This window comes from Macaca mulatta, chromosome 12, assembly GCF_049350105.2.
Source record: "Macaca mulatta isolate MMU2019108-1 chromosome 12, T2T-MMU8v2.0, whole genome shotgun sequence".
NCBI classification, from domain to species: domain Eukaryota; kingdom Metazoa; phylum Chordata; class Mammalia; order Primates; family Cercopithecidae; genus Macaca; species Macaca mulatta.
The window spans coordinates 78163142-78173283 of record NC_133417.1 but is presented as its reverse complement, the minus strand read 5'-3'; the positions used below and the strand labels follow the sequence as shown (position 1 = coordinate 78173283).

Genomic DNA, 10142 nt, shown 5'->3' with positions numbered 1-10142 from the left:
ATGAGCTATGTTCATTATAAATTGGCTGAAAACAATGGATAATTATATTTCTTTCTAAAGTAGTCCTTGATTAAAAAAAAAAATCCCCAGTTCTCCTATACAGTTTTGGAATTATCGAATTAATTCAGCCTAGGTCCATTGTATTGCTAATGCGGTGATTGTGCAAAGATCTAACCATCCTGCTTTCTCTGGGCTTTGCCTGGAATAAAGACCGCCTCTATGGTAGCAACCAATATAGACTTGGTGCTTCCAAACTAGCTCTGAAGCCTATTTAGGGAAAATCTCCACATTTAGAGGTGCCCTGTCCAAGATATACTCCTTCGATTTGTTTCTACTGTAATTTTTTTCTCCTAATCCTAATATCCCTTTCTTTCCTTTTTCCTTTCTTCTTCTTCTTTTTTTTTTGGTCTTAACCTCACCCCTTGCAACTAATACAGTTTCTCATTGTTGGCTACTGATTTATTTTTATGGGGAAAAAAAAAGTCCTGTTAATCCCTGCTTTGCTCTTGACTTACGTTCATCTTTCAACCTGGCAAGTGACTTTTGGTGAATAAACATCATTAGGAAAAAAAAAAAAAAGAGAACATCCAACTTATTATTTCTTTACAGTCAAGAAGCAGACTGCAGATGTTCTTACTTTGATTTTGACTGGGAGCATTGATGCTGACAAGTATTTTTCCGTGAGATATTACGAAGTGGTCAGTTTTGTGGGCTGGTGGAATAACCTCTTTGCAGTCACTGACTGCACTAAATAGGGCCGAGATCATTGAGTTACTTTATTATCAGCCTGGATTCCCTACCCCATAACCGAAAGCAAGATGGAAGAAAGTAGCATGAAACTAGCAATGATTTTTATAGCGCCTTTTAAACCAGACTCTTCAATAATTCCCCAGAATGCAAATTTTGTTTCACAATTAAGGCCATACTTTCCACTCCTTTCAGAGTGACTCAGTCAAGACTGTTCATCTATTTATCCAAAAATTCTAATCACAGAAAATATTTTATTGCTTATTTAGAAACAGCATGATACTAAGATAGCATGTTTTGCATTAGTCTACTTTTCTTTAAATTTAAATGAAGGACAAAATGGAAAAATAATTGAAAACAGGCTATGCTTGATAGCTTCATGAGAAAGGATCCTGGTGGAACTGAAAACCTTAGAAGTTGGTTACACATGATGGAAAAGAGGCCCTCACGAACTGATTACACCATTCCCATTGCTTTGCTTGTAAATGCATTTGGCACACAATAAAACTTTTAGAAAATCAAGTTGTTGAATCAATGTTTAGGTGATGACAACTTCCCTTGTAAATAAAGGTCACTTCCTATAACTTTGACTTTAGTATCGATTGATTGATCGAGACAGGGTCTTGGTCTGTTGCCCAGGCTGCAGTGCAGTCACGTCTTACTTACAGCCTTGACCTGCCAGGCTTAAGTGATCTTCCTGCCTCAGTCTCCTGAGTGGCTGGGACTACAAGCATATGCCACCATGCTCAACTAATTTTTGTATTTTTTTGTAGAGATGGTGTCTCCCTGTCTGACCCAGATAGGCTGGTGACCCAGGCTGGCCTTGAACTCCTGGGCTCAAGCAATCCTCCTGGCTTAGTCTCCCAAAGTGTTGGGATTACAGGTGTGAGCCACCATGCCCCGCCCACCTTGACTTTAATGCTACCGAAATACAGTTTTCCCCACCAGGCCTCAAGTAATGTATCACACACAGCAGGGCAGCTACCCTGAGAACATATGCATGTACTCAGATGACCAGCTTCTTTTAAAAAAGAATTCAAACCCACAGAATTAGAAGAGTGTCCTTTGGATTTCTACAGAGCACTGAGAATCCTATGTAGGGTTTAAGTGAATGCTAAACAGGGTTACTGAATGTTGCACAGAATCTCAGAATATTGAAAGTAACATTTATTGATTTGACATATAATAAGTTTGTTGTTACCTGACTTTTTGGTTTGTAAAACATGAAGCATTTCACAAGTTGGATCCCACCATTTCTGCCCTAAGCTGCAGACAGTCTCCTGGCACCCCCACCGGTTTACCTCTTTGCCCGCAGCTGCTCAGAGCTGTCTTGCTGCAAGGCTGATATTTACTGTCTGACTCCAACAAGGATGTTGGTAATTTTAAATTTTTCTGGCTTTTAGCTTGTGACGTTATTATCTTGCTCTGTGTCTGTTTTCTTTTAGATTTTAGATTTCTGACATCCCAAGAGGCCTTTATGGAGTGTTGTTTTATCCTCTTTGCTCCTTCTTTGTTGAAATTTAGAAAATAATATTTGAAAGCAGTCCCTGGGAACTTAGGGAGAGAAAGAACCACAAATCCAGGCAATTTAAATCTTTGGTTTCTGATAAATTGTATATGAATGAGATATGCATCATAATCAACATTAAATTCAGTAACTTTTTTTATTACTGAAAAATGACAAGCCAGATCAGTTCAACTCTGACCATCATAAAAACACAAGTATCTTACTAAAATAAATACTAAATACTAACCAGCAGGGCTGAGCCAAAGGGTGAGATGAGTGAGGTACCTGTCTTGGGCACAAAATTTAAGGGGACATCAAAAAAAAAAAAAAGGGGGAGAAAGAAAGAAAACCAAAAAGAAACAACAAAAAACCCCAAACCAAAAAACTCGATAATCAAGCTAAATGATATTTTAATGCAATATTTTAAAAAATAAAACAAATGAAAAAAAATTATGATGAACAAAATATAAATGTTAAAGACAAGACCAATAACAGTGCCTTGCCAGGCCATATTGCATCCTCAGTCAAAAGGAAAAATCAGTAACACTCATTCTGTCATTACCTAAAAATTTGATTTTTTTTGTTGACCTTATTTGCCTTACCCTCATCCTGGCCCTGCTAACCAGAATATCAGTGGTTAGGGTAAAAAGATGGCATAACCTTTCCTCTAAGAATGTTCACTCAAGGGAGAAAATACGTGTAGTGATTTTCAAGCCTAGTTATGATCACTGGGTAACCAATATCCATAATTTTGACCCTGGTTTGGCTATAGTCTCAATTAGAAGGTATTTCCCAATCCCAAAAATGGAAGTGTTGTCTTTTTGTTAATTCAATATGAAGGGATCATATTACCAAAAACCATTACATTTCTTTCTTTCTTTCTTTCTTTCTTTTTTTAACCTGCTTAGAAAAACTCATGTAGTTCAATTCATCAAAAGTTTCTCCATCCACGGTGGTCCCCTCTGGCTCTCTCTTTATTGGTTTTGGCGGGGGAGGGCCTGTGGGGCTTTTTCCGGTATTCCACTTTTGTCCAGCCCCCTTCGCTGACTTTGCTCTCCTCTTCACTGGCTCTTGAGTCAGTCTCAGGGTGCAAAGGCATCCCTGGTATGGTGTTGGGTTGATGGAGGTCCCTAGGGCTTCTCTTGAAGTCAGGCGACTGGTGAGGATTGAGTGGTGACTGAGAAACCCTGTAGAACTTTCCAGGATATCTTCCTCTTGAAGGAGTGGAATGCTGACTTTTTCCACTGTATCTTCCTCTAGGAGAAGAATTGAGTGATATACTACCACGTCCATATTTGTTCCTGCTTCTGTCTGAGTATCGACCCCTCTCTGAAGAGGTGTCAGTATTGCCACTGGAAAAGCCACTGTCCCTAGAGCTGAGATGCAGGGAAGAGAAGTTTTTGGTCAGTCCATACTGAGTAGGAGAGGAGCTTCTGGACTGGTTCACAGGTGTAATCTGTTGATACTTAATGGGCACCTGGGTCCGTCTCACAGCAGCAGCATAGGAATCCTGGCCATCAAGGTATGAGAAGAATGGTGACCCCAGAATAGGATTGCTCTGGGAACGCTGTAAAGAAGTGTTGGATGCAATCTGCCGCATCCTCAGAGTATCTAACCACTGGCAATCAGCACCTGCGGGAGAAATGGAAATGAGCATCTTTGAAGCCACAGTAAAGCTGCATGCCTAATTCATACGCCTGTCTTAGGATAATTCAAGGCTGTTTGGGATGCTCTAAGCTTTACCATTCATAGAAATTCTAGGCTACGTATAAGGACATTTCCTTTATTACAAATACTTTAAAAAATAAGGACATTTACACTTAGTCAATCTATGCTATGTGCTTGGCATTGTTCCATGGGCTTTCCTTACACTATCTGATTTAATCCTCTCGATAATCTTCTTAGGTAAACACTAATAGTCTTATTCTATAAATGAGGAAGCTTGGGAGGTCAAATAACTTGCCCAAGATCACTCAGTCAATAATACCAAGTCCTTCTGCATCTAAATCCCATCTTCTTCCTACATAGTTGTGTTCTCACTTCTAGAAAGTATGTCCAGGTGGCAGGGGCAAGTTTAGTAAACAAAAGGTTTTCTTTGCAACCTGCACTTTTAAAACCTCAAGGACCCTAAATGCAGATAAAATAAATGAGGTTCCGAAGGTTGAGACAGCTAGAGATTGTTTGAAAGAAAGACCGTTCATGTGTCCAGAGGAGAGATCCTGAGGCTCGGGAATAAGAAGTATTTTCAGCACAAAAAAATGAAGCTGCGTTGGCAAGTAGGAAGAAGTTAAGATAAAAGAAAATGGTGAATTGACAAGGACCATTTAGTAAGCTATATTTCAGTGAATAAGCAAGTTCCTCACACCTGAGATCTTTTCTGCTCCCCCGAGCCCGAGCCTGAACAATGTTGCTGGAGTTCCTGGGTGGTCCTCCCAGCCTCAGCTTCCTCGGCTACTCCACCCTCTGCTCGCGCAGATGACGCGTGTGGAGGGTATCAGAGCATGCATGTCTCTGTCTCCCTCACTGCCTGCGCACAGGTGACCCATACCTCTGAGGTGAGTGACTTGCCCAGACAATTCCAGAGACTCCTCCCAGGCTTCAATGCATCACAACGCCTTCTTTTGTTGTTGTTATTGTATGTATGTGTGTATTTTATTGTGGTAACAACCACATTTTTCCATCCTAGCTTTTTTTTTTTTTTTTGAGACAGAGTCTCACTCTGTCGCCCAGGCTGGAGAGCAGTGGCCGGATCTCAGCTCACTGCAAGCTCCGCCTCCCGGGTTTACGCCATTCTCCCGCCTCAGCCTCCTGAGTAGCTGGGACTACAGGCGCCCGCCACCTCGCCCGGCTAGTTTTTTGTATTTTTAGTAGAGACGGGGTTTCACCGTGTTAGTCAGGATGGTCTCGATTTCCTGACCTTCTGATCCGCCCGCCTCGGCCTCCCAAAGTGCTAGGATTACAGGCGTGAGCCACCGCGCCCGGCCCATCCTAGCCATTTTTAAGTCTATAGTTCAGTACTGTTAGTATATTCACATTGTTGTGCAACAGATCTCTATAATTGTTTCATCTTGCAACACTGAAACTCTAGACCCACTAATCTCTACCTTCCTCTTTGCCCTTTTCCCTTCCCTTCTCCCCTGCCCCCGACTCCCACTTGTTAACTATCTTCTCCTTCCTGTTTCTATGACTTTGACTACAGTAGATACTTCACATGAGCAGTATCATACAGAATCACAATGCCTTCTTTCCCTCCCATTGACTTCTCTGGAATTTTGGCTTCCAATAGAACCCTGATTTTGCTCAGTCTCCAACCCCCTCCATGTAGCCATGTGATCGGGAGAGTTGACCGCATTCTGGCTCCAGGGATCGACTTTAATTAGTTTAAGTCAGATGTGCTCATGCTATGTTTAGGGACGGACAAGTTGCTCTATTCTGGCCAAAGCAGAATTGGTGAGGGATAGTCTGTTGGGGGGTTCTAGAAAAGTTTTCCTTACTCCTATATATAAGAACAGGTAGGGACCTAACCCGTTATTTCCTCTGGGCATTGCCATATCTTTGTGTGATGACTGTAAACAGGAGAGGAGCCGAGGGCAAAGGCAGCCTATTGAGCATGGCAGGGCGGAAAGAAGGGAAGGTTCATTCCACTATCTGAATATGGTTGAGCCGGCTTATCTTACTGCACCTGGAGCCTGCCCTGCCTCTGAACTTCTTGTTATGGAAGATAATAAATTTTATTACAGTTTAAATCAGTGGTTTAAGGACTTTAGAGTTGTTCTTAATCACCGGGAAGGCTCCTTAAAATGCAGATTGCAGGTCCTACCCCCAGAGTTCTGGTTCAGTAAGTCTAGGTTTGGGCCTGAGGATCTGGATTTCTAGTAAGTTCACAGGTGATCCCGATGCTGCTGGTCCTGGGGCCACACTTGGGAAACTATTGGAGTAAGGCAGTTGAAACTGGGTTTTCTGCTACTTAAAGCTCAAAGATAGATCTTAACTGATTGAGGTGGTATCCTCTGAGTCTTCAGATCATCTAAAAATGTCATAATTAAGTTTCTGGAATCTAGCACACATCTAATACGGGAACACTAACTTACTTGAGTCAGACCTACTTCCGGGGTTGCCGTCTGAATTGGTGAATAATGTCTGAATGGCAAGTTGGACTGCTTTCACTTCATCCTGAGGTTTTGTTCTACTCCACTGAATCGAATGGACATGTTTAGTGCTTTTTGGAGTTCTAACATCACTCTGGTTAAAAAAAAAAAAAAAAAAAAAAAAAAAAAAAGACACATATAACCAAATAGACAAACACATATAAAATAGGAAAGAAAGACATCCAGGTTATTATATCACTTCAATTTCACTTCTTAGAACACTATCATAATGCACTAGGAAAATATTCTGAACGGTTGGCCCAAATATGCTCATTTGATGAAAAGAAAATGTTTAACCACTTTATTTCTTAGTGGGTTATAGCACTTATTCCTCAATGAATTATAACATATATTTCTTAGTAAACTATAGTAGCTAAAAATATGGTTGTCTTCTCCCAGAATTTATTATATTTGACAAATCTCAACTTACCTCTTTGTTTAATAAGAAATAAAAATTTACCTCTTCTATTTATAGTATTTGAAGGCAGATATTTTGTTGAATAAATGAAAATGTGACCACCATGTTTGCCTCAGAGTGAATTCAGATCATCAAGGGAACTGAGTGAATGCGGTGGGGTGAATCACCTACATGGAGGGGGAACGGTCTCAGATGCAAAAGTGAGACAGGATCAAAAAGTAAGAAATGGGGACCAGGAAGAGGACACTAGGTCAAGACACATCACTTTCTTGTCCTGAAATCTCCCTCCTCACTAGCTGTCACCGATCAGTGTCAATTAAAGAGTCTCCAGGTTCAATACAGTTAGGGAAATCTGTTTTTAAAAACTCTGAAGTGAAAAACCCAGACAAAAGTGGCATATCCTCATGGGGTCTAAAAAAGGAGGAGGAGGGAGCGAGAAGAAGAAAAAGAACTGGGTGTGCTGTCTCCAAAACTGTCTAAGGCAGGCAGAGATAGAATCTGGTTGTTCTAATTGTCCGATTACTAACAAGAGGGCTTTTCCTGAGTAGTGAGGACCAGTTAACAGACTTTAGAATAGTCTGGATTCCAACTTCCTCAAGACCAACCAGCCTCTTTTGTTTGGGTTTTGTACCTCACAAGCAATGCTTTGACAAATAATGTAACTTCTTCTCAGATGCCTGACAACCTGTGCACCCCAGCAGGTAAGGATAAATAACTGCTGTAAAACTTTTTGGCTTCCAGCCTGGCCAGAGGTTTTTTGTTTGTTTGTTTGTTTGTTTGTTTGTTTTTTTGAGACAGAGTTTTGCTCTTGTCTCCCACGCTGGAGTGCAATGGCGCAATCTTGGCTCACTGCAACCTCCACCTCCTGGGTTCAAGCAATTCTCCTGCCTCAGTCTCCTGAGTAGCTGGGATTATAGGCATGCACCACCATGCCCAGCTCATTTTTGTATTATTAGTAGAGATGAGGTTTTACCATGTTGACCAGGCTAGTATCGAACTCCTGACCTCAGGTGATCCACCTGCCTCAGCCTCCCAAAGTGCTGGGATTACAGACATGAGCCACCATGCCTGGCCCAGAGTTTGTATTTCTAATACTGAAAAGCCAAATCCTGGCAGCCCAGGAAACCATCAAAATGCCACACTCACAAAGTCCTCTTTGAGGTGGACTTCATCTTACTGCAGCCACTGGGAGCTAACAGGGTAGCCAGGGAAGAGCAGAAAGTGTTTTTTTATAGTCAGAAAACATGGAAGTGACTTCAACAATTCTGTCAGTGAGTACCTCATACCTCAGGCCTTCCTTTCATCTCTCTGAGCCTGTTTTTCCTATCTGCAAAATGAGGATAATAATATCTTTCAGTTTTTTGTTTTTTTTTTTTTTAATCCTGGAGACGGGGTCTCACTGTGCCACCCAGGCTAGAGTACAGTGGTGTGATCTCGGCTCACTGCAGCCTCAACCTCCTAGGCTCAAGCAATCCCCCCACCTCAACCTCCCGAGTAGCCAGGGCCACAGACATGTGCCACCACACCCAGCTGCTTTTTGTAGTTTTCGTAGAGATAGGGTTTCATAATGTTGCCCAGGCTGGTCTCAAACTCTTGGGCTCAAGTGATCTGCCCACCTCAGCCTCCCAAAGTGCTGAGATTACAGGTGTGAGCCACTGCGCCAGGCCGATATTTTTCAGTATTGATTTACATGAAGTTAGTGTGATCAAACTGGTATAAGCACCTCTAACAGTGCCTGGTTCATGGTAGATCCTTAATAAATGTTTCTTGAATGAATGAATTGGATGAATGAATGAAATGCATGTCCCTTTGGTGGTGGGTGCACACTAATATCTCCAGGAGTGCCAAGACTGTACTATAACTGTTGCCTTCCACCCACTCCCACTAGGTTTATGTACCTTGTAAGGTGTATGTCCCACCAGCCACAAAGATCTTGTTGATTTTAAAAAAATTAGTATTAAGTATTAGTATCCCCAATACCAAACATCTGACATGGTATACAGAAGGTGTTCAGTCCATAACTAATGAATGAATGAAGCACTACCTCAGTCTCTATCTGGGTAAGTTTATCCTGTTCTCTTTTCTTCCCAACATGTTGTTAGATAAATTATATTGATCCCATGGTCATGATGGTTGGTTTATCTCCCAATACATTCCAATAAATTATATGCTCTGAGGTAACAGATAAATTTATATTCATTCACTGTTGGTGGGGCCACCAGCCTCTTGCCCCCAGAGCTTACCTCATATGTGACAGTGCACTCCACAGTCTGATTTTTTGCTATTCCTACAATCCACTTCTCCATTACAAATGGTGGCTGAAAAACAAAAGTTAGGATGGTGTAGTACCATAACACAGTCAGCTCTACTATCGTATGTTTCTTTGAGGCCAGTTGTGCCATACACAATTAGCAAATAGGGGCATAACATCAGATGATCATGAAAGCCTTGTCGGTTCTCATGTGATCACTCACAACATGCTAATGTTTGGAGTTTTGCTTTTCATAAGACATCCTTTTGTATATTTGTAAACAGCTAGTCACAGCCTCCCACAATCTTCTTTTCCGATACAACATTTGCTATCACTCAGTCCTATCATTATGTCATTGATTCATGCTAAAGTTTGAAGCATCCGTTGGAAAACTTTCCCACAATTAAGAGAAATCCATAGCAATATAAGAAGACCCAGAAGTGCTTTCCTTGAGTAAAGCCGTGGCTGGTTCAGTGGCTTCAACAATCCCTCTGCTTTCCATAACATCACACTATCCAGCCAAACTGCACATACACGTGAAGAAACCGTGGTTATGTTTTCCCACTATATTAAAACAAAGGATTAGTGAGGAAGCCTGTGCCTTTGATCCTATTTTAATTATGATGAAAACGGCCTCAGAACTCTCCTCCCATCCCCCTTTCAGTTCAGGTTTAAGGCTGCAAAGGAATGACTGACCGTGAGCTGGGTTCAAAGAAAATGTGATAGAGATTTAGCTGGGCCAGGTTTTCTTTGAGACTGAGTCTCACTCTGTTGCCCAGGCTGGAGTGTAGTGGCGCAGTCTTGGCTCACTGCAAACTCTTCCTCCCGGGTTCAAGTGATTCTCAAGCCTCGGCCTCTCAAGTAGCTGGGATTACAGGAGCATGCCACCACACCTGGCTCATTTTTTGTATTTTTAATAGAGACTGGGTTTCACCATGCTGTCCAGGCTGTTCTCCAACTCCTGGTCTCAAGTGATCTGCTCCCCTCAGCCTCCCAAAGTGCAGGGATTACAGGTATGAGCCACCGCACCCAACCTGGGCTAGTTTTTTGTTGTTGTTGTGTGTTTGTTTT

The 10142-nt window shown here is 41.8% G+C and overlaps 1 protein-coding gene across 3 annotated transcripts in view; it reads right to left on the bottom strand.

Annotated features, from left to right (window-relative positions):
• Positions 1-2392: 2392 nt before the first annotated feature.
• MAP3K20 (mitogen-activated protein kinase kinase kinase 20) overlaps positions 2393-10142 on the bottom strand; it is a 194255-nt gene continuing 186505 nt past the window's right edge. For all 3 annotated transcript variants that reach the window (XM_001086798.5, XM_015110384.3, XM_015110385.3), the window contains 3 exons: positions 9064-9138; positions 6346-6496; positions 2393-3886 (listed from right to left, as the gene is read on the bottom strand). In XM_001086798.5, coding sequence (XP_001086798.4) covers positions 3186-3886; positions 6346-6496; positions 9064-9138 — 927 coding nt within the window. In that variant the 3' untranslated portion in view covers positions 2393-3185. The remainder of the gene's footprint in view (positions 3887-6345; positions 6497-9063; positions 9139-10142) is intronic.